The sequence below is a fragment of the Ixodes scapularis genome, unplaced genomic scaffold (assembly GCF_016920785.2).
Source record: "Ixodes scapularis isolate PalLabHiFi unplaced genomic scaffold, ASM1692078v2 PGA_scaffold9__187_contigs__length_104089568, whole genome shotgun sequence".
NCBI classification, from domain to species: domain Eukaryota; kingdom Metazoa; phylum Arthropoda; class Arachnida; order Ixodida; family Ixodidae; genus Ixodes; species Ixodes scapularis.
The window spans coordinates 27809514-27833944 of NW_024609884.1; the positions used below are offsets into that span (position 1 = coordinate 27809514).

At 44.9% G+C, this 24431-nt stretch overlaps 1 protein-coding gene across 1 annotated transcript in view; it reads left to right on the forward strand.

Moving 5' to 3' along the window:
- The first annotated feature begins 370 nt into the window (after positions 1–370).
- The window catches only part of LOC8023329 (trifunctional nucleotide phosphoesterase protein YfkN), a 32220-nt gene continuing 8159 nt past the window's right edge, over positions 371–24431 (forward strand). The window contains exons 1-13 of the mRNA XM_029980114.4: positions 371–970; positions 1545–1803; positions 2822–2908; positions 3002–3141; positions 5625–5750; positions 6822–6947; positions 7105–7270; positions 7405–7500; positions 10652–10819; positions 11173–11345; positions 12159–12236; positions 20266–20393; positions 20922–21108. Coding sequence (XP_029835974.1) covers positions 1629–1803; positions 2822–2908; positions 3002–3141; positions 5625–5750; positions 6822–6947; positions 7105–7270; positions 7405–7500; positions 10652–10819; positions 11173–11345; positions 12159–12236; positions 20266–20393; positions 20922–21108 — 1650 coding nt within the window. The 5' untranslated portion in view covers positions 371–970; positions 1545–1628. The remainder of the gene's footprint in view (positions 971–1544; positions 1804–2821; positions 2909–3001; positions 3142–5624; positions 5751–6821; positions 6948–7104; positions 7271–7404; positions 7501–10651; positions 10820–11172; positions 11346–12158; positions 12237–20265; positions 20394–20921; positions 21109–24431) is intronic.

Genomic DNA, 24431 nt, shown 5'->3' on the forward strand with positions numbered 1-24431 from the left:
GTGTCAGACCAGGGTGTAAGATATACAGGTGGGGAAACGAGAGCCAAATGAGCAACCAGATTGTGCCCCCTCGGTTTTCTCTTTTTTTTGTGGCGCCATCTATGTGTAGCACCGCGAACTCTAACTCCGGGTGGGCGACCGGTGGCGGCTGGCTAAACTGACGGAGATGATTTCTCGTGGATTTTCAATGAAGGACTGTCGTGCTCTCGGTTAATTTTGCGCACTCTCCCATTAAGTTCCATGCAAATCCGATTCCGATTTTTTTTCCTCTCGCCGCAGGGCCATCTGTCGCAGGTCGAGGGTACCCGCAAGCAGACGAGTGCTCCCCTGAAAATGGAGAGGTCCCGGGCTCGATACCCGGACCAGGCGGATTTTTTCGGTCGCGCACCAATCACCTAGGAGCTGTGCTTGGAGATTTGTGTTTCTCCCTCTTCTTCCTTTCTCCAGGGATTATTTTCGTCATTTTTGTCCAGCTCGCTTGCGCCTTTGCATTTAATTGCATTATAAAACATACACACTTTTTTTTTTCTAAGTGATCGAAAATTGGTTCATCGGATCGACCGGAACGACACGTTGGGTTGCCCTACGAGGTGCCATACTTTTGGAGGACAGAAATGTAGCGTACAGTTCTCTTTTCAAACATCCTGTTCCAGTGCCGACTGGTGACATAGAAATATAAAAAGCAGACATGTCGAAGAATAGTTGGGAAGGCTGAAAAAGAGCGACAAACATTGTAAAGTACATAACAAGGAACACAAACGGTGAAGCCGTAAAACGGTCTCCAGGTGGCGCAAACTTTCAATGCTGCGAAAGCTGCGAGAAAAGATGCAGCCGTTGCCAGCTGTGGAATAATCGAGTTGGAAAGTTGTTTCCAGGTAGACTTGTATGCTGCTGCCAAGAAAGTATCCAGTCCACACGAGCCCTATTGTTTCCTTCGTAGCATCAGCGAGGTTCGCAGGCAATAGTGACGGTAGGTTAATATTTATTGTGTCTTCGTACCGCACGTATTCGTCGATCCTTCATGTTTACCGGGGTGCGCGCCCACCCCGGCTTTCTGATAACTCCTAGGGCCGTTTCGCGCGAGCTCTGCGTTCAAAAGTCCCCATTTCGTCCGGCCATTTGGGACAATAACATTGGTTGGAATTGTTTGTTTGCGTCGAAACGGCGACAAGGTCAGACGGATGCCGTAACTTTTGGCACCAGTTACCGAACCGAAGGAGGCGAGCTGTGCTTGGCAACCTCCATACGTCAGAGCCAGCGCTTCGCCTCCCCCCCCACTAAAACAGCCAATTTTCGAGCGGCGCTTACGGTCCCGAGAGTCGACGATATATCGGAACTCAATTCTATATCGAGAACAATCACTGTGTGCGGTGCTGCGACGTCTCGGTATACCTTCCCGGGAGCGGCGGCAGTGCGCGAACATCCGTCATGTCCCGAGTGCGCTTTCGGGGATTTGCCGATCAACCTCGGCCGGACGAAGCTCACTTTTCGGTGTAACGAACGCAGCTGTTGAGCTCCTCTTTGTTTATCGTGTGCCTGCGCAGCTCGCGCACCGATCCGGCAGCACCCGAGCATGGTCCTTCCCTGGTGAGGCTTGTGTGGCGGCGGCCGGGGTGCTACCAGCCGAGATGCCAGAGCAAGGGGACGTCGTCACCATCCTGCACTTCAATGACTGCTACAACGTGGAGGAGCAGCACGGAGAGCCCGTGGGAGGAGCCAGCAGGTTTTGCACTGCACTCAAGGGTTTCTCTGCCCACAATCCTTTGATCCTGTTCAGTGGGGATGTCCTGGCACCCTCCTTCAGTAAGTGGTCTTACCAAACTTTGGACTTAAAAGTTTTAGGAATGTGAACCCCCAGGGAGTGTATTTAGAAGCGGCTGTATTGGTTTGTGCGGGCACTTCATAACTTCGTATGTAAATTGTGGGCGGCAGGGAAAAGCTCACAGGAGAAAGAGTGCAAAACCTTCGGATGTGGAGAAAAACTATCCGGCCTTATGAAGGATCCGGAGAAGAGCTCGCCTACAAATCTGTGATTTTTGAATGTCATATGTGCATGCAGTTATTCTGCACTCCACTAGCAATCTTTTTTTTAATTATACCTCATACACATTGTGGGTTGTGCAACAAAACTAAAATGAAGAATTTCTATAGAATGGTAATTAAAAGACAGTTGGGGGAAAAATATGGCCACTGTAATAGGCTGCAGCTTGAGAGTTCCTGAATTTTTATATATTGAATTAACTTAGATGGAGTAGCCGGCACTACATAAGGTAAGCCAAATCTTCGTATTTCATTGTTTATTTATAAAGGTACACTTTCAATTATAAGTCCTTCAGATCAGCCAATAAATGAAGTTAGTATTTTTTGCCTCCCAACTACGTTGTAATTGAAAAAAAAAAAAATTGCAGCAGTTGTACGGAAGCGGTCGACATGAAAACAAAACGAGGGCTGCAGCAGAGAAACCTGCTTTGAAATGTTTACCAACTGCATGGGAGGCACCTTTAGCTTTGGTTGCACTAGTGTTTTAAAATTATAACGACTTCCTTGCATAAAAATTTAATTCAAGATGAACTTTTCTTCAAGTATGACAAAGAATGGGAGAGCTTTTCTGCAGACATGCTAAAACTTTGGATGAGCTGTTCTCCGAGATTTATAAATTGTTTCTGTGCCTTTTTTTTTTTTGTCTAGTGCTTAGAATGGGCAGCATGGTGCATCAACTTTTTTGTAGAGTAGGAAGCAAGTGTAGCATGCGGATTCTTAACGCTCTGTGTTGGATTTCCTGGTAACATTTGAATCAATATATGGCAATTCTGTCTTGCAGTGAGTACATTCACGAAAGGAGAGCAAATGGTGCCTGTTTTAAACTGTTGCCGAGTGGACTGTGCTGTCTATGGAAACCACGATTTTGGTGAGCAATCATGTTGGCTGACTTTAACAATTCTGTAAACAACTGTTCTTGTGGCCCTGGCATTAATCCCAACTCTATTGGGTTCTGCTGTAGATTTCGGAGTTGATAACTTGACGGAATTTGCGAAGCAAACCAAATTTCCATGGCTAATGAGCAACGTCGTAGACAATGAAACTGGAAAGTTGCTGGCAGATGGTGAAGAATTCCAAATTCTGGAGAGGTCTGGCAAAAAGGTGAGTCTCATTTCAGAAGCGACTAGTGTGAGGCTGTGTCGTACATCTTCTAATCGGGGGTCTCCTAAACCTGGCCCATGGGCCAAATTGGCCCTCAGAGGCATTCTGACCGGCCGCACCCAGCCCGCTTCCGGCAGACCGGGTACAAAGGTAAATGGCACCAGAGGTGCAAAATAAGATACCAGAAAATCCGAGAGAAAACTGCAACGTTATGCAGCTCCTCTCGTCATGTTATTTATTGCACATCGTCGTCACCAGCTCACAATCCTTAGTCTTGTATTTTATATCTGAGTAACTACGTTAAAATTCCTTTACGGTCTCTTGTATTTCATACTTAGTGCAGTGATAGAAGTGCTGCGCTATTTACGCCAAAGTGTATCATGAACGCAAGTCTGCTACCTGTCATGCCAAAATGGCTTTCTTGCTCAAAATTGCATCACACCTGCGCAAGGATAAGCTTAAACAATGCAACAAAAAAAATAATAATGCAAGATTTGTTGGCACTAATATTGAAAGAAGTAGAAGCGAAGTGAAATGGTAAAAACATGCATTTCATGGTATTCTTTACTCACCGTAACTCAAATTAGCTCGTCTACCACACTGGCCATGTCATCGTCTGAACTTCCAGACGATGATGTCGGCGATACAACAGAGCTAGAAGTCGGAAGAAAAAAAGTAATAAAATGGTGGTATGGCGGCTGCTGTGATATGACAGAACCAGCGTCTCATATTCGCAGTGAGATCGCTTTATTTTCGTCTTAGCCACATGCGGCCACGCCGTGGCACTATTGCTGCTCGCATCAACCGTCACCACCCCGCACTGGCAAGTGTGTGTCGAGCTTTCACTGCGTCGCATTGGTGTGTTAGGGTGCGTACGTGGCGTATGTGGCATATGCCACATGCGCGTGGTAATATACCCATGGTTTAATGTGATGGGTTCGGAAATTATGCTCGGTAATATTACAGGTATTCACTGTCCATAATTATGAACTTCACCGTTCGTAATTTTTTGTTGTTCGAATATTATTGTGAACAATGGTCAGATGCATGGAGAGCTAATATAACTACTGAATAATACTAGAAATGTAGATCTAGATTCTGGCAACCCCAGCAAGGCATTTTCTGACTTTTTTCACAGCTGCATGTTTTGACTGCTAGGAGCTGAACATTTTTTAAGCAGTCATAAATAAATGGTTGTATCTACTTTGACAGCTTGGCCATTACATGAGGTATATGAGGTGGCTGCTGGCATTTATTTATAGCCATATAAAAACATTTGCAGCACATGGCAACTGAAACATTCATTTGTGTTAAAGGGCAACTCCGCTCAATTCCGAAGATTTCGGAATAATGAGTGATTTCGAATTAAAAAGCCCTTGTAAAAGACACTACGTCGTTTGCTTCGCGAAAAATGGGATATATATTTTTAAATCTAATTTTAAACATGAGCGGAAATCAAAACCGAAACTTCGGCTCCGTCCGGCAACATTGGCCTCGGGCCGGCAAGTACATGGCTATCACGTGGTACGAGATGTCACGTGATCCTTAGCCCAACGACGGGCGGGATGGGGGCGGGCGTGCGGCAGGTGCGAGTGTCGTCTGCACCGTACTCTTCGCCACGTTTCGGTGTCTACGGCATTTGACGACGTCTGCACAACTGCGGTATAAGTCTGCGACTCTGCGCACGTGGTGCCCATAGTGTGGACGAAACTCCGAGAGGCAATAGTCACAAACGGTGAGACGACGACGGTGGTTGTGACGCGGAAGACGGCGGTAACGGCGGGACCACGGCGGGCGGTTGGTCTGCTTCCAAGAAGCGTGCTGCGCAGGCGCGTACGCCAATCACGTGGACACCGCTGAGCGCCGAGAGGCAACGTTGCTGACGTCATGCGCTACGCTCGATCGGAGAAGTAAGAACAAGCAAAAGGGGGCCATGATGATGACGTTTAGCTCAATGTTGGCTCCACCCATGCCGTAGCCTTGACTGCGCTGTTGGTTGCGCCTGAATTCACCCGCTCGAGTCAGCCGATTTCGGCAACTTGGCAAGTTGCAAAGTTTGCCGGACCGTTTAAGAAATATTTAGACAGAACTGCGTCGTAATATTTGACGTGGGGTCTTCCTAGGCGATACTGAAGAGGACTGCATTGTTTTTTCAAAACCAAAAATGAAGCGGAGTTGCCCTTTAAGTCTAACAACATTTATATGGAGTTGCCAATACTTAATTCAACACTAGTGCCATGTTTTTAATTCAAGACTAGTGCCATATTATTATATCCAAACTGCCAAAATATTCAGTCAGAAGTGTAGCTTAAAAAAATTGCTGTTAGTAGAAAAAGGCATCCCGAACCTTGAAAAAATATGAGATCAATCCCAGAAGGGTTGGAGAGACTTTCTTCTAAACTACACTCGAATTTGTTGAGCACTTCCATGCATTGAATCAGCCTGTGTGGATTTTACAAATATTGATTGCCTGTTCTGGGCAGATTGGACTGATTGGACTCGTTGAAGAGGAGTGGTTGGCAACATTAGCCACACTTGACCCAGATGATGTGGAATACAAGGATTTTGTCACCGAGGGACGAAGGTTGGCTAGGTTCCTGAAGCACAAGGTGATCTGCAGTTTCAGTTCAGTGTAAATTGTTGTCTAGGCAGTCAGTGTATTGTCTGCTTCGACTTTCATTCTGGCTATCCTAGGAGTGTTCCCTGCTTCGAGGGATAGTGGAGCTTTTGCATAGTTTCACTCATTGCCAAACATCAGTGATCCACATGGCAGACGATGCCTATTCATGTAATAGTACTACTAAGCAGAAAGGCAAAACACTAGGAAGCGCACGCAGTTAAAGGGACACACCACTAGTTGTATTTACACTAGGTGATTGTTTTACTGAAACAAGATCTATGTGGGCCCAAGCATCATAAAAAAAATTTCTAGTTCAAAATCTGGCTTTTTTTTTTTTTTTTGCACCACTGGTTGAGAATTGTTTTTTTGGGTTTGTTCCTACAAAATAAAAATGTTCAATCAGCAATCACTCTCCTCTAGGTCACGTGTGGCGACAACACAGCCCACAAAATATTTTCAAAGTTGTAGGCCATCCAAGGCACATTTTCATTAATAAAGGTAATAGACCCCACAAAATAAAATTTTTATGACCACAGAAAGACCACATATGGGTTGGTTTGGAGAAACTTTGAGTGCATAGTCGTAACAAGGGACTTCCTGTGACTTGCTTACACTGACATCCTGGGCCCTGCACCGGGCCCCTGGTTTTTTTCTCGGCAAATATGCAACTGTGCCGCAAAAAGCTGTACTATAATGTCTTAACATCTGAATCTAGTATTTTAAACACACAAATTATTATTTTTCTTTTTTTCTATTTTTGTTTGCTTCTGAAGTCTGTACAAGGCACATTTTTTTTAGCAGAATGAGAGGAGTTTGAGAAAACATGATTGACTTGGCTAAGAAAGACTGTTCGTTTATCGATAATTTTTTGTCAAGAAGCGGTTAGACCCTTAGACCACAGTAAAAAAGAGGGCATGCAAATTTATTTTGTTTCAAATAAAACCAAACTTAATGTTTGCATGAGACTGGTTTAAAGTGTACTCTATCTTGATTGCCTGATTCAAGAGCAATAGACTTGTTGCCTAAATCTGTTTAATGGTGGCTTTGTCTTGATTTTCAGAAGGGTGTAGACTATGTGATTGCCCTCACTCACATGCGAACTCCAAACGATTGCCGCCTAGCTGCCAATGTGGATGAGATTGATCTTATACTTGGTGGCCATGACCACGTATACGAGATCAAGAAGGTCAGTAATGCTGGCATGCCAGTTTACTTGCATGCTTTAGTTAAGCATGTCTAGGGCTCTACTAACTTCGTCTACTTGGGAGACTACGACGAATATTGCCTCTAATTTTTTCTTCGCCAAGCACCCTTTTTTGACATGGTCAATCAATATGCTGCAGGTGAATGGCAAATACATTGTGAAGAGCGGAACTGACTTCCGTCAGTTTTCGCATATCACTCTAAGCTTTACGACATCAGGCGTGACGGTCAACATTGTGGAAGTGAATGTGACGTCTGCCTTTGAAGAGGACAAGGAACTTAAGGAGCTGCTATCAAAGTACAAAGGTGAAGCTTCTTTGCTACTAAGTGGGCATATCTTTGCTGCACCTTATATTTTATTGAAAGTTTTTCACTGCATGACAGTGCGGTGAGCTTTTGCACATTTACCTGTGTCTAACTGCACCGACGTTTCCATGAAGATGTTGTTCACGGCAAAATGGAGGAAGTGATTGGGCACTTTGCGGTGGATCTGGATGGGAGATTTAGCAGCATTCGGACTTCGGAGACCAACCTAGGTGGGTGCGTTTGTGCTGTGTTGGACATCACAGGTAAATTTATTTATTTACAGAATACCTACAGCGCCTCAAAGGCATTATCGTAGGAGGGCACCAAATAACACGCACACAAAAACACAAAATGGTCACTTTTCCGCACAATGAGTTATATACAGCCGAGAAAAAATACACTTTTGTCCGGCTTTGTAAAGGATGTGTCGTGATGAAATAAAATTATTCTACTAGGTGAGTTTGCCCAAAAGACGTGGAACACTTGATTGTAGTATAGGGAGCTGGATTAAATCCATGGCAGGTATTTACAGGTACCCATACTCATAATTTGCTTCGGGATTTTCCCGTCTGTGTCGCAAAACAGCCTTTCTTGCTCATTATTGATGATTATCAGCTCATGCCTTGTAATATTAAAACTTGCTTGCAATTTTGGTCCTGAAAATTTCTTTCCAAAAGAATTTAAGTCCAGTGGGCGATCCTAAGCTAGAAAAATGTCCTGAGAATTTGTCCAAAGAAGAAATCCTTATCTGGGTATACATATGGTTCTTCGTTTTCGGTAAAACCCAATATTACCTGATTTTTACCCCGCAATCCGGTTTTATAAAAATTGTGTTAGACCTCATTTTTTTAAAAAAACCAGCCTTGAAATCAGCTGAATTGATGGAAAATAGAAACAATTCTGGGATCTGTTTCAAAGGTGTTACCTCAGTGACTGGTTTGATTGTCAAGAGCCTCTTCAATTTGCGTAACCTCGGCATAGGTTTGCTTCAGAATGGGTCAGAAGGTGAAACGATTCTGTGCGCTCGAGAATCATGCCTCTTTCATAGACTTTGTTGACGTCTGTTTTAGTAGAAAACTGTTCCATGTATTTCCCCTTAAAGAGCAATTACGGTCGAAAACGAAACGAAAGTAAATGACTGGTATCGGGCACAAAATATGATCACAGCCGAAATATTACCTCAGAGTGAAGCCGTGTACCATAGAATACAGTCAAACCCGTTTATAACGAACAGCAAGAAACGCTACGATCAGTTCGATATAGCAAGTAGTTCGATATAGCAAAAACCATTTACAACGAACTTTCACAATGCGTTTGTTGTAAGGCGAGAGCCTTCTCTGTCTTTCTCATCTCTTCACCTCCGCCTTGTAACAACGCACAGTGCAGTAATTTTTTTTGTTGTGCATGCATGCAGAGTTTTTTTTTTTAGTTTATCTCCCCTTCTAAACGCTTCTCTTTGTAAGCAAACGCTTTGGGATGAAAAGTTTGTTTTTTTGTGCGTGCGTGCAGGGTGTATTTTTTTAGCTTTCTCCCCTTCTGAATCGCTTCTCTTCGCTCAATTTTGTTCGCAACTTGAGCTTTTGGAATTTTCTTTCTTTCCTACTTCTTTTTTGGGGGAAGGGACAGGCTAGAAAGGATTGCTTGTGCATTTTCGGAAGCCTCCTCGGGGGGGAAAAGTTTGCCAATATCTTGTTCGCTATACAAAGTACTTTTTACATGCATCTCTATTTAAATTTTCCGTGAGTTCGATATCAGCAATAATTCGCTGTACGTAGTTTCGTTCTAAACGGGTTTCGCTGTACCATGCATCCGCCCGTTCTGCACTGAGCGCCCACCCCCAAAATTTGAAATGTCTGAAAAAATGTGCACAGTACATATATATGTAAAATTGATGACCTGTAAAATGTGCCCATCCCCTATTTTTTCGCGATTATCTTCAAATTTTGAGGTATTTTACGGTACTCCCCTAAAACCGATTTTTAAGATTCAACCAGCTGCTCTTTAGCGGACGGCAAGCGGGTTAGCTTTTAGTCAAGGGATACTGGCACAGCACCCTTGTGACGTCGCGTCGCGGCCGTGCGGCTGATGATCAGTGTTACCATACCTCTAGCGGGCAGTTTCTGTTTTGCCGTAGATGCCCGAAACCACACTTTGAGCCGTGATATTTATAAAACTACACACAATGTTGGAGAAAAGAAATTATACCTTGTCGTTCAGGGACCCTGTTTTAGTTGAAAACAGTCTTAAACTAAACTTAAAAAATATTTACTGCACTTGCCCTTTAATAAATAGGACCTGATAAAACTCGAATTCCAGATTGGTTTCCGGAAAAAAACAGATTTCTCCCCGATTATGGACCTGGAAAATAGCACCTGATTTTACCCCACGATTTTCGAAAATTATAAAACCCAAAAACAAAGAACCAGGATTTTTTTTTTAGAGGGTCAAAATTTTTCTAAAACGATGGCATGAAAGCAATGCTAGCTGTCTGTGCAGGTGAGTTGTATGACCTGTTTGTCATAGAACAGGGCTAATCATCACAATGCATTGGATGATTAACTAAACCTTGTCAATTAACATTTAAGTAGTGAAAATAAACCTATGGTTCCAATTAAAAACTTGCTCAGCGTCATTAAAAACCACTAAATGAGTAAATTTTAGAAGGACGGGAAGCGCGTGGGAAGCAAAGGGGTGCACTGAAGTTGCCACTCGTGGAGCAGGCAGTGCCGAAAAAACACGGATGATAATGTGTCTTGCATTGCCAGCCTTCCGCCTGCTCCACGAGTGGTAACTTTAGATGGTATTAGCATGGCAGTAGGTCTCCTGATTATTGCAAGTCCAGATATTTTTTTACAAAAATATCAAGTATGCATTGCTATTTTAGAAAAATGTTACATTTCTGTTTCTACCGTAGCTTTTTATATAATGCATACATAACTTAGTTAAGAATGAAAGGGGGGAAGGATTGTAGGTGCAATATTTATTTGCATTGAATACTTTACACATACTTTACAAAGTCCTCTCTGGACAAAAACGCTGTCCTGTTTCTAGGTTGTTAGAAATAGGGATATAAATGGTATTCCCCCCCAGAATAGTACCAAATTCTTTTTAAAACTTTTTCATGTAAAAAGTAAGCCTATGTCTTAACCCTTCAACTATATATGCAAAGCTTCGGAAGCCACTTTATTTGCATCAGCGTTCGTACCAACAAAAAGCATTCAAACCATTTGCAAGCACCAGTACTTCCACTGCAACACCTTGGCCCATGTTCCCTCGAGTGTGAGCGCCGGGATTAGAATAAATGTGCACTTTACCGATGAACAAGGTGCCGACGAGAGGTAAGGCAATGCTGACTTTGAAGTGGCGTCTGTCCTGGGCCAGGCAACTTCATCAGCGACGTGATGTTGTCCTCGACACATTCGGATCTGGCCATCCTCAACGCGGGCACCCTCCGCTCCGATCGGATCCATCCGAGGGGAGCCTTCACCATGCGAGACCTGGTCACCATCCTTCCCATGATTGACTCCCTCATTGTCCTCAGTGCAACAGGTGTGTGAAAGGTGTTGTACTACTGCAAAATGTTTGTCCTCAACAAGGGTATCGGAAGTGTTCGGGAGGCGAGGCAGTGACGGAAAAGGGAATTTTCTTTTCCTTCCCGCAAATTGTATACTTGAAAGTTACTTTACAATAAACCACGGAGGATGCTACGAACCATGAAAGCCAGACTAATGACACGTGAGTGCCGCACGACCTTCGCAGTGACGTGCGGCGCACCTCGTCACCTGATAAATTTACAGTGCTGGATTGGCCGAGATGGCTCATAGTCTCCTCTGCAGTCCATCGTAAGGTAGAATGGAAATGGAGTATGGAGCGCTTCCTGCGTCCCTTGATTCTCTTGTCAGGAGACCAAGTTCTGCAGGCCTTGGAAAATGGAGTTTCCCAATACCCGAAGCTCGAGGGTCGTTTCCCACAAGTATCCGGCGTGACCTTCGCATTTGACCCGAAAAAACCACCAGGGCAGAGGATCGACCCTCAGTTTGTGAGAATTGGGGATGAACCCTTGGACAAGACTCAGGTAATCAATCTGCTCTTGTTGTCTCGGGGGTAAACAGCTACAGCAGAAGTTCGGTAGCCCACTGAGGCAAGTGGCTTCATCGGCGGGAAGGTATCTTGCTTTTTGTTTGAGGCGGAATAGGATCTTGTTGAAACTTTATAACTTAGAAACTCTGTGGGCTTTCCTGGTGTACTCTTTCAATAACTCCGTTTAGTTAGGGTGACTGAGAAGCCAGTTAAAGGCTATCTGGCAGAAACAAATCTACAGGGTCTGATAGAAAAAATAAAGCCCGGCTTTTCGGCCTGCATCAATAAACTATGTATCGCAGAAAGCTGAAAAGTTTGTGTGAATCTGATGCTAGGAGTTGAGATAGAATGCGAAAGTTTGAGAATGTGATGTTACCTAGATAAAGAACTAAAAAAAAATTGCTCCATGTGGCGACATCCACCTAGGCTTAATATTTGTTGAACCAAGTAATGGCATTGTGTGAGCTTGTAACATTTATTTCAGCGGAAAAAAAAAATTGTCAGCAAGAAAGATAAATGCCACAGGTGCCCACAATGCCATTTCTTGGTTTGGCGAATATTAGGATGTGGGCTCATATAAAACTTTTATTTCTTTATCCAAGTGACATCATGTTCTCAAACTTTCACACTTCATCATCACCACTAGTGTCACGGTAAGAAAGAGTTTTAGGTTTTTGTGATATAGTTAATTTACACAGGCTATAATACAGGGTTCCATTTTCTTTATCGGATCCTGTAGTTTTGTGCCCAATATGAATAATTTCTGGAATGTGTTCCTTCATTATGTCACCCTTCTTCCTCTTTACAGAAATACAGACTCGTCACCAAAAATTACCTAGCCCAAGGAAGGGATGGGTACGACGTCTTCAAAGATTGTGAAGTTGTGGTATGTTCTGGTTAAACTCAACATGTGCAGTCTATGTGCTTTGCCCTATTTCATCCAATTTGTGAATTTCATATCTTATGCCAATCTCAAAGATGACATAAAATATGAACCCTAATAATGAGTCGGGTACTCTCGTGCAGCAATTTATTTAACATGGACTTCCGTGATGGTGGAGTACTACTACCATATTTATTGAAATGCTGGCTGACATTTTTTTTAGGAACTTCTTTAAAATATTTAAAACTACCGTAAAGTTCCGAAAGAATGTCACACTCAAAATGAAGAGATAAATGGTGAAAAGCATGGGGTGGGCTATCTTTGGGAATGCCAGAGCTAAACTTTATCAAAAATTAATGATAAAACACTGGGGCACCCACTGCAAGCCGCATGACTCGGGAACTGATACTCTAGATTGCGGACACCGCAAATTCGCGTATCACGATGCTATAAACACACGGAAATTCGCCACAAACTCCTGTGTCACGGGAAAGGATACCGCAGGTTGCAGACGCAGCAGATTCGCGTCTTACGGTGCGAAGGACTTGCCGAAACCCGCACGTCACGGGAACGAATACCACAAATTGCGTACGCAACACATTCAAGTTTTATGGTGCAATAAACACGCGGGAACCCGCTGCAAAACTTGCCTGTCATGAGAACCGATATCGCACTCGCAGATCGCGGACAAAAACGTGGGAATCTGCTACAAACTTGTGTTACAGGAACAAATACCGCAAATCACGAACGCAGCAGATTCGCATTTCACGATGCAATATACATGCAGGAAGAACTCGCTTGTTACGGGAGCCAATATCGCACGCGAAGATAGCAAACAAAAACACGGGAACCCGCTATGAACTCGCTTATCAGACGGACTGGTACAGCAGATCGCACGGCGGATGCTATTCTCGTCGGACATCGTGTAACGTCCGACGGGAACCGGGGGGGTGAGCAATGTTTCGGAATTTTTATGTTACAGATATTTAGCAAAAAAAACGGGATGGGCGATCTTTCGGGGGCAGGCATTTCCTCGGAACTACGTGGTAGTGGTCGCTCTCTATCTTAGGGTCCGAAATCCTAGCCTCCGGTGATAAAGGTGGGAAATAATCATCTCAAACGCAGGCTATTGTGAAGAGAGGGGCTGCACACAAAACAAGATTTTTGCTTTTTACAGCACTCTTAATATTGGTGTTGTTCTTGGAGCTTCGTGGCTGTACATTTCTGACGTTCTTGCACTACGATATGTGCGAAGATTCCTAAAAAAACGGAGTCTTGCAAAAAGCGCAGCCCCCTACTGTGTCATGGCGTCAGCATAAACAAACGTGGCGGTGCCCATGCAACAGAGCAGACACTGGTCTATAATTGTAACTAAAAAATGTCAACCTATAAGAGTGAGCAAAATTTCTGACCCCATCTAATTGACCCAGGAGTTGCCTCGCGTCAGCCGCTGCTCCTAGCACGACGGTGCCATACTCCGTCTCACTGTAACTTGGCAAACGGCGAAGGCTACCGTCCCATTAAGCCAAGCAATGCGTTGGAGGGAGGCACCTGACTATATCTCGCTAGTTGCGATCAGTGCCGTCAGAGCCATGGGCAGGAGAGGCGAGCCGCTTTTGTATGAATTTCGGGTGACCGGCTAATCTTTCAGGGGAAGAAAAGCGACGTCTGGGATGCACAAAGGAGGGTCCAGGTAAAACGGGAGTTCCTTCTTCCCCTCTTCGCAACTGTTTGGGTTGTGCTCTTACCCCTGTACCTTTGGTAAGGGCCGAGTGTCATGTGCCTCACCTCCTTCGCTCCGATTGGCTCGAATGGGCCCTAGCGTTCGCTCTCTGCCAAGTTTCGGTGAAATGATGTATAGGAGCAGCAAAGCAGGGGTTAATTGAGAGCCACTGAGCACGGGAGAAGCACACATACATATTGAAGAGAGAGAGGGAAAGATGACTGGGCCTGTTTTGAAAGCTTCAATCCTTTCCAAGCCTAGTTTATGGTCACACCTGCCTGGGACGAACGACGCAAGAAGCGCAGCAGAGAAAGGCGAAAAGAAGACAAAATTTATCTCAATTTCACGTAGCAGCACAACACGATGACGGCTGGTCCACCCCCGTGGACTAGCCGTTGGATCTTCATAAAAGGGATGCACGGGGAGAAAATCCTTTCGCTAATGTCATTTAGTGGTGCAAGGTGGGCGTGGGTGGATACTTGAAGCTGTTGCTTCGGGAGAGGCGCGGGATCTTATCTCGCTTGTACGTCGACTTGCATACCAAGCAGAGGACAATGCCTGTGACGTCTTCACCGGGGAATTTCTGAACGAGCATTTCATAGAATTCGGGACGTGCCGTCGATACATCCGATTAAAACCACAGTCGGTCACGGCGCTACACGAAACGCCAAATTTATCGTTTGTCGTGTGCTTCTTGAAGTCTTCGCCGGCACTAGTCGAATCAAAGACCCCGCCGAGGGTCACGTGCTTGCGTGGTGTTGACGTCGCAGGTCGCTGAAACAGCTCGTTGAGCCGCACGCTGAGCTTGGCGTCTTTGCTCGCATCGAAACTCTTCGGTTTCTCATCGTATCTCAGGTCATTAGCGCTCTCGCTCTTTGTCGCTGAAGCAGTTCGTTGTGTCGTGCGTCTGGCCCGAGCAGCCAGACGCCTGCGTTCGTGGCATTCTTCATTGGAGAGTTTTGGGGCGAACCATCTGTGCGCGTTACTCCAGCTGACCAGCTGCACTCGTCGCAGAGCAATCTAATCGCTTATGCTGGTGAGGGGGGAGGACTTTCCCCAGCCAATTCGTGTCGGTGGTCACTGCACAGGGGGTAGCTTCCCTCCTCTCAACCCCATTGACCATTCAGCGGTTAGATTCGTGGTCACGCTTTTTGTGGCTTCACTTAATCGGAAAACCTAGGCTAAGAATGTTTCACGTTAAAAAGGGGGATGGAGCAAAACAAAGGACGGCTGTGTCAGACGGCTATTGTTGAACATAACAGCCAGGAAAGCAAATGCAAGATGGGACATTAATAGGCGTCCTTATGGGTAGTCAACTGGACCTGTGTTCGTGAATGTGACAGCCTGGGAAACATGCTGTTATCTGAGAATGTACCAAGGAATCTACTTAAAGGGGCAATGCAACAATATTAATTTAGAGAGAATTTTCAGCTCTTAATTTTTTACGTTGTTCATCTTACGAAAAGGGATGGCGAATTGCCTCATTCTTTTGAAATATCGCAATTATGTTGCTTAATAGCAAAGCAGAGAACTTTGCGAGATGCAGTTGCGGGGTGGCGGCTATGGGAACTAAGGTGTGATGCCAACCTGGGTGCATTGTAATAAGTTGTCAAGATATGCCATTATGTGCCCTATTTAAGGCTGTTTTTTTATAAATATTGTCGTTTCGACACGAGTAATTGCTTCACAAGTTTCATATCGTCGACACAATTGTACTATATTCAGTTTTGGTGGCGCCACCTGCCCGAGGTGAACAAAACTATCCCTCTTTCGAGTCTCACCCCGTCGCTACTCTGTCAGTTTGACCTCCTTACAACAAGGCAAGCGCTTTGCCCCCCCCCCCCCCCCCCCCCCCAACCTTCAAGGTAGCCACGTGAATCGCAAGCAGAAGCGCGTGCTGGAGGCTCTGAAAGAGAACCCAACCAGATTCTCCATGTCCCCAGTGCACCCAGCTACACGTCACTGTGCATGTGACTCGGAAGACGGTGTAAGGGTTGAGAGTGGTTGAGGTGCACCCAAAACTTCAATTGTTTGACAATTTTTTTTTTCTTTTAAAGAACTAACGCTTGCAGGAAAATTTGTTTTCAGTTCTTTCCACCATGACGTGACAACTGCCACAATTAATAAACTCAGAAAATTGTTGCATGGCCCCTTTAAAGCGGTTACAGCAAAGTGATCACAATTTCCCGTTCCCGCTTGCACTTTTTCAATGCATTTTTGTCTGTTTTTAGCGAAGGAAATTGAGCGGCTCCTGCGGATATAACGGAAGAGAAATTTTGTGATAATCTAAAAAAAAAAATAATAAAATTCTGAACATTTATTAAGTCTCGGACTGCCGCACTTTGCTGCCGCGTCCAAGAAGCCACCCAGAACAGGCTGCAGAAGATGCTGGAAAGTCGTCTGCTACCCGCTCCTTATCTGGAAAGCAACTTTACCGCATCGCACGCGGAGAAGCCATCGTGGCATGCCAATAGGGGCGTTCGGAGTGCTAGCGACAAAGTACCAGCGGATATGACGGAGACACCCTAGATTTAAGAGAGGGAGCACTAAGTACGCCTGCATTTGATTGTCGTGTGGCCAGTGTGGCGAGGAAATTGGGCGGAAAGACGGACACGTTTGCAGAAGGTGAACGCTTCTGAGTCTTGACTCCTTGCATGTCACAGCTCGTTTTGAAAACGCGGCCCCACAAAACCATGTGGCCTTGATCGACCAGTTGCCCCATCTTTTAAATCTAGGCACTCTATACCGACAACAGACAAGCTTGAGTGCAAACTCGGTGCTGCGCGCACTTGTTTGTTTGCTTTGTGACCCATGTCGGTGTCTGGTCGTTGGTGAGGTTGCTCTTGCACAAAAGTCTACTTCGCACCAATTCGGAGAATCATCGCCACTTAACGATGGAGAGTCCCGGCACCGCTGGCACCTCGACAGGGAAGACAAAGGCAATCTCCTTGAATCAAAAGCGTGCATTCTCGACGGAGTGCGCATAAACGTAAAGAATGCCGTGCACCGTCAGCGTCCTCCGCAGGGCCGTCGCAGCTGTCGATACGGTCCGTACGTAGCAGGATCTTTTTTCGATCGGAGCTTCTCGCAGTTGGCAAGAAGTGGCTCCGATCTAGCAAAGGACGCTTGCAGGGAAACCGCGACCGCTTTCTGCAGGCTCGATAAACATGTGCCCGTGACAGCCCGTGTTTTCTTTTTTTTTTTTTTAATGCTATTTGTACGAGTTCATATTTATTGAAGAATCGGATATAGCGAAGCAATTTTTGATTCCCGTTGACTTCTTTATAATCAATCTCAACTGTATAACCCTAAAAAAAAAATTTGATTGCGAAAAAACGTTTTTTGCTATGCAAAAGAGCCTGTCCAAAACCACATCCTCCTCCCCCGATCCAGTTTCCTCCTTGCTTCTTTTTTTGACGATGTAGGAGGCAAAGGCATTTTTCAGAAATTTAGAGATGTTGGAAGTTGCATGTGTGTAACAATTAATGGCATTCATCGAATATGTTTTTTACGACCATTGCAAAATCACTATACTGCTGACTTCAAGACATGAGAATTCGGAGCCCTTAAAGGGATACTACAACGAAATTTCGGTGCTCATTTTTTTGGTCTATATGTGTTCAAAAGAGCAGTATCACATGGAACATTCCAATATATTGTTAAAAAAGTCTCGAAAAGGAATTTTAAAACGAATTTAACGATTAGCAAAGAGCACCTGGTGGATGTCGCTAACGCCTCGTTTGTAATGCTCGTCTAGGAACCTTGACAGCTAGTGACGGAGGTTGTCTCGTCTTCGGCCACGACGAGAGAAGAGGGGCAGGAGGAACTCCCGTCTTTCCGAGAGTCCCTTTTGTGTGTCGCAGAAGTCGCTATTGTCCCCCTAGAAGATTATAGAAGATTAACCCGTCACTCAAAATTCGTACAAAAGCAGCCGTTTCGGTGGCTGGAACGACTAGGCCATCCTCTCTATGTCAGCCTCGCCGTAGCTTTGCTCGTCTTGAGACGACCTACGTCACGATTGCGTTGGATGTCACATGCTCTAAGCTGGGCCTTCTCCGAGCGCTTGCCAGAGTGGGCCGTTTATAACGAAAAATACAGCCACCAGGATCAAAATACAAACGTGCGATTGTCATTTACGGATATTGTGGATCATATTCAACCTATTTTTGAACACGACGGGAATATTTCAAATTTCGTTGAAGTATCCCTTTAAAAGACCCCTAGAAATAAAAATTTTTTTTTTTTAAAATATGGTTGGGACATGCTTGTCAAAATTAAATTTTAAGAAAAAAAAAAAATTGGAGCAATATTGACGGCGAGAGATTTATTTGAAATTCTGCGTGCAAAGTCCATGACATCATGGAATGGTCATTCTCTCCTTCCACCTCAACGTAAAGGCGAAGCCGATCCACCTCTCCTCCACGCGCCCGAAATGCGGAGAGAGAGAACAAGTGGAACAAGTCAGGGTAGTTTTGCGGTGCAGGTCACTCGCTTCGCCTTTACTTGTGTCGCCCAACCAGTCCTCGGGCACCTTCAAACTGCTAGGTTGTAACACGTCGATACCATCAAGTGGCGAAGCTCATAACCATGCCAGCCTCGCCGTAGCCTTACCCGTGAGGGGAAAAGTGACGTCACAAATGCGCAGTCTCCCAAGACGCAATCGCGTTCTCCAATGGCTGCTCTTCGAGTGCTTGCCAAAATCGGCCATTTAGAATGAAAAGTATAGCCATCCCTTTAGAATACAAGCGTGCAGTTGTCTCGAGCACTTATTGTCGATCATGTCTAACTTGTTTCTGAATGTGAGAGGTATATTTCAATTTTCATTTCAATATCCCTTTAATACCTTTCTCAATATCCGTCAGTTCCACTGAGAGCATTAAAAAAAAATAAAACCAAGTCCTTTTTTTTTTTCTTTTTTTTCTGTGCCTGATAACTTTTTGGGTTTCGAGAGAGCAATTATCGAGCCATCAAGAAGCTTGGGTTATCCCTCGCATTGCTTGCCAAAATCCAGAACACATCATTTTCCTACTTATTTAAAAAACATTTGAGACCCACTAAATAGAATTTTGCTAAAAAAGAAATTGATCTGAAAAGTGACGCGTCATCCACACGCAGGGAAAGCAGAGCCGTATATAAGGAGAGTTTTGTCAATGGGAGGAGCGGGCAGAGACAGGGCATGCACAAGATGCAGAAAGAGCACTTGACCAGCTCTCTTAGCCAACCAGAAGCCGAAAATAATCCCATACCGGCGGTAGCGAGAAACAGTTTTAATTGTAAGCAGTAAGAGTTAAATATAGCAAGTCTACATGGTTGAAAATAGGCTGCACGTGATGTTTCGATTATGATCATGCAAAAAGATGTAAGAATCGAATGTGCCGCTCAAACTGTTTTGCTCGGACGGAGTCTGACCGCTTGGATGGCATATTCCCGGCCCTCGGCGCCTTGCGTACGGATTACATAGATCGTTCTGCTGGATTTTATTTTGCATGACCGTGATCGCTTGGATGGCATGTTCCCGGCTCTCGGCGCCTGGCGTACGGATTACATTGATCGTTTTGCTAGATTTTTATTTTGCATGACCGTGATAAAAAAATTACGTACACCATATTTTCAGTTACCGAGAGTTACTCCGACGCACTTATTAATTATTTTTCTCACCGTCATCGCTAGGGTATTATTTGCGGCTTCTGGCTGGCCACTTTCAAATTTGTGGAGATGCCCTGGAACATGCCCAGCCCCCTTTCGACCAATGGTGCCTCCTCATTTGCCTCCTATACTTCCCAATGTATGACCAAACTCTCTCTGTATATGACTCTGGGGAAAGGACACGTGCAAGTGCACAGCAAAATATGCATGCGATTGGCAGGTTGGTAGACACAAGATCCCATGATTGCCGTCATTGACTAGAGGGAAAAAGAGAAAGTTAAACTACGCTTCCGGTTTGAAGTCATCCAAGAAGGCAAGGAGTGCACCATTTTGCCATCTACGTCATCGGTTCGGGCAAAAGTTTGAAACCTGGCTTTGTGAAAATTAATTTTTCTCTGCAAAAAGGAGCGTACAATTTTTAGGCCAATTTCTATGGATCATTTTCAGTCGTTTGGGACAATGAAAAAAATATTGATGTTGGGGTTGTCAGTGGCCCTTTAATTCAATAAGAAATTGTGCAGTTCCTTCAAATGCAGTATTAGTTGGAGCGGTCTTGATTGACCCTTTTACCTGCTAGGATAGTTCTTTTGGAGTGTTTGCAAGTGATGCCTGGTGCCACTGTAGAGTCGCTTGTCTGACACTATTCTGTTTGCACACTTTAAGATGAGCGAAGATGAGAGCCCAGAGTTATGCACGGCCGTCCAGAACCACTTCCAGGCAATCAAGATTCTCACTGGCGTGGCTCGCCCAAGGACTCACCACCGACAAAGCCTCGTCTGCTTATCCAGGAGGTATGGCACTTTCGAAAGCAGTGGCAGTGCTCAATACTAGGGATAGCTAGTGCATGCTCTACTCTAATGAAAAGCTGCATCCTTTGTATCACATCAGGGAGACAATCCACATTAAAGAAGGGAACCCTTGAAGGTGGCAAGTTTATAGAAATTCCCTGATTATACACTCCCACGAGAGGGGCACTAGGTAACAATGGGTTGCATCTGTTTAGGATCCTCTATCTTGCCAAACCCTGGTCTGTGGCAGTGCTCTATATGCGTGTTGAGGCGATGGGGTTCCCTCCTTCACCCTATTTATGAGGGGTACACAGCAGGCTAGCTTTTGGAAAATACCGGCCAGGTGAACAGATGGTAGCAGATGTGGTGTTATGAACTAAAGACTTAGCAGAAGGGACAAAGGCATAGGACGTTCGCTGTGACTTGATGGAAGGAACCTCTAACAAAATAGCTGGTGTTGTTTGAATGGTTGGAAACATGGTTTGTGGCTGGTCATTACTTTAAAGTCGTGGTTGCTTGCCTGTCCCAAAGGCACAGCCTGGTGCGGACTTGTGAAGACGTCTCTGTGAAGGCGCCGCTGAAGCGTGGATTCAGCCTGGATGCATCAGCGCGGAGAGGCCTGTTCCGCCAGCGGCAGGCTTCGCTAGAAGACGTTGAGCACGAGACATGCAAAATGGAGCCCAAGGTGGAGAACCGCATTGTCATCCTCACAGAGGAGGTGAGCAAGTCTTCTTCTTGCTTGTTTGTTTCTCGGTGATGCTATCCTCTCACTAAGATAAGTGGCATACCTGTAATAGGGCAGGGCTGGTACTTACTTTGCTTCTCTATGTACATTTGCTTCAGCAATGGAGAAATGGGGGTTTATTTTTGGCAGTGAGCTTTGTTAAAACCATAGCCCCTTGCAAAAGCCTCAGAATCTTTTTTCTGGTGTTGTTGCATATAGCACTCTCTGGTTTTTATGTTTCTGCATTTCCAATTTTGGGAGGCCAGTTTTGATAGAGAGAGGTGAACTTGCAGTCCAAAATAATTGATCATTTATGCACTAATATTCCCCAAAAGCAAGCTGCAGAAGGGCAGCTGCCTACCAAAGGATGTGCTACCATGTGGATATGCTTTAATTACCGTATCTACTTAAATCTAACTCAACCTCTATATGGGCACAGCCTGCGTGTCTCCTCTCTCGTGTACAGTCTCCTGCAATATGAAAGACCTACTGGGAGTGCGTGGCCGGGACGGTGGCTGGCAGGGGCGCTACGCTCACTCTGGGCAATTCCATTCTGCCCCGAAGGTAGGACTTACTCGGGGCTCAGTTAAAGTGCAATGTGCGCTTATCAGTTTCTAGTTTCGGTTTCGTGGCAGGGAGCACTTCGTCAAAGCCATGCCAAAGTTGCACCCGCAGTCTATTAGTTCTGCATTCCTTTTTTATTATAACGAATGAATGTGCTCTTCGAGGCATTTTCTCTTTCAATTTTGATTATTTAGCAGTGCCTATTCTGACATCCAAAACAACTGAAAAAAACTACAGTGATGTCTATGCTTGTTTTGAGCCTTCGTGACCATATATCTGGGCGTGGCACTGATGAAGCATGCTCTTCCCCTAAATTGAAACCAAATACTGTTAAGCGCGTTCAGGCCCGGTTGAGTCCCGAATGAGTGTCCACCCCTCGAAGCAGAATGGAATCGCCCGGAGTGTGCGCAGCGCCCCCGCCTGCCGCCGTCTCGGCCTCAAGCTCCCTGTGGGTCTTTTATATTGCAGTAGACTGTACATGTTATGTGGAGGGTCAATCATCGCAATTAACAGGAGGCAAACATGCAGAAGACATTGGATCATATTTGGACCCAAAACTGTGACGTGCTGTGGGACTCTCAGCATGACATTGACATATACTCAGAATCCAACTACAGACTGAATTTTGGTGTTCAAACCTGACCTCTTTCTTTGTCATTCTCCTGGTCTTGTGAATTACAGTGTTTGACTGTTATTAGCCAATCATTCCAATGTATGGGCGATGTCGATAAAAAGGATAGATTTGAATAACCAGAGTACTTTACTAGCTAGGTACTATATTAGACCACAAGATGACCTGCTCTATTCCTAAGCATTTGCAGAGGATTACCATAACTGGATGTTGGCAGTATAATGTCGCCATGTTGCGCAGAGCACCATTCTACTCTGAGGAGCTGTAACCTCCGACATCATGCCGACTTTCTGGCTCTTTTTTCTTTCCTGGGGTGGCCATCTTCCATAGTGGTTTCGGTCTTGCTCAAGACCGTGGACTTTGAGCAGCTTGCCCCTGAGCGGCTAGGCTGGTTTCTGCTGTGGTTCTGAGGTGAATCGGCACCTTATTTCTGGGCATGTGAATTCAAGTTAAGCTCTACTTAATTTTCTTTTTATTTCGTTTTCTGCATATGGCCTGGAAGCAAGAGTTGCAATGCTGTAATGACACTGCAGTAGGATTTTTTTCCGTCTATTTTAATAAGGTTATGCGAGTTCCTTGATAGGAGATTGCACTTGAACTTTGTTGCCTGCTATTTGATTTAATTGCGTCCCCGCTTCTCTGAAAGCCTTGACTGGACTAAGAAACATCAGTAACCTTTGTCGTGGCCAGAAGAAACTTTGCTTTTCAAACCGGCTTAGGTCGGTGATGTGTTGTCCAGCATAGCCAACGTAGTGTCACTTTGCAACTACATAGGCTTATTGCTGAGAACATGTAACTGAGATTTTGATTGCACGTCAAAAGATTCCCAGGTGGTCAAAATTGACCCTTACCTAAATGCCCTTCATTGATTTGGCATGTAATACACCGATATTTTCCTTTTGCACATACAAAGACTGGAGAGATACTTTTTTTTTTAGAGCACAGCTCTTAGGCACCCATTTCCGGCTTGAGCGGCACCGCCGCCGCGGTCGGTGTCATTGCGCGGTGCATTATGGGAAACGTCCCATAATGCACTGCCGTGACGTGCGCGTTGCATTATGGGGCGTTTCCCATGACGCACCGCGCGGGAGGGAGGAGGAGGAGAAAGAAGAGGGAAGAAAAAGGGGGAGGAGGAGAAGAGGGGGAGGAGGCGAGGAGCACGGGGGAGTAGATGGGGAGGGAAGAGGAGAGGATATGGATAAGGAGGAGGGGCATACCGTCCCCTCCGTACCCTCCCCTTTTCCTCCTCAAGAGCTGTGCTCTCATTCGGCATTACAGGGAGTTGTAAACGTCTTTAATTTTTTATTCACTTCTTTTTTTGTAAGTTGTCTTTACTGCTCGGTTACTGGCCAAGAAGGAATGGGCATTCAAAATGTGCTTATCGTATCTGCACATGATCTAAACGATGCTTTTAGCATCAGTTGAGTAAATTAAAGCATACCTTCAAGAAACAAGCAGGTTTTGTTGAACTTCAGTGGAATTGAACCCATTTTTATTTATAGTCTCAGCTTGTAACGGTATCGTTTCAGCGGTTGATTTTTAACCTTGGGCTTTCTTGTTTCTTTGCATGATCACCAATTACTGATTTTAGCAATATGTGGCTCTTTTCTTGCAAGTCTGACAATGATCTCTAACCTGCAGTCTTTTTACTTCTAGACTGCTGTATTGGCACGAGTATAATGCAATCTTTTCTGTAATTTCTTCCCTTGAAATGCTATTTGCATTACATGCCAAATCAAGTTGTAACGCCTGGAGTATGGCAGGTGGAAAGCGAAATGGCGCAAATGCACTCCGCAGCCAGCATGGCATGAGCGAATTTCACTGATGGTTATTGTGTGTTGAAAAGGAAGGAATGGCCATTAGTCTTTTCTTCAGGAAAGCATGCTGTAGTTGGGGTCTATCTTTTTCTTGCTAATTTGAGACAGTGTTGTGGCAGTGGCAATGTGTGGGGAAGTTGTTTCTTAATTCAATGTGTGATAAAAAGAAATAAATCGAGACGTTGGCAGCTTCTCGAAAATGTAGCCGGCCACTCCTTGCTTCCTTTCCTTTCAACTCACGTGCACAATTGGAATTCGCATGAGAGTGAGGTTCACATCATAATCTGTTTTTATTTTCTTCTGCG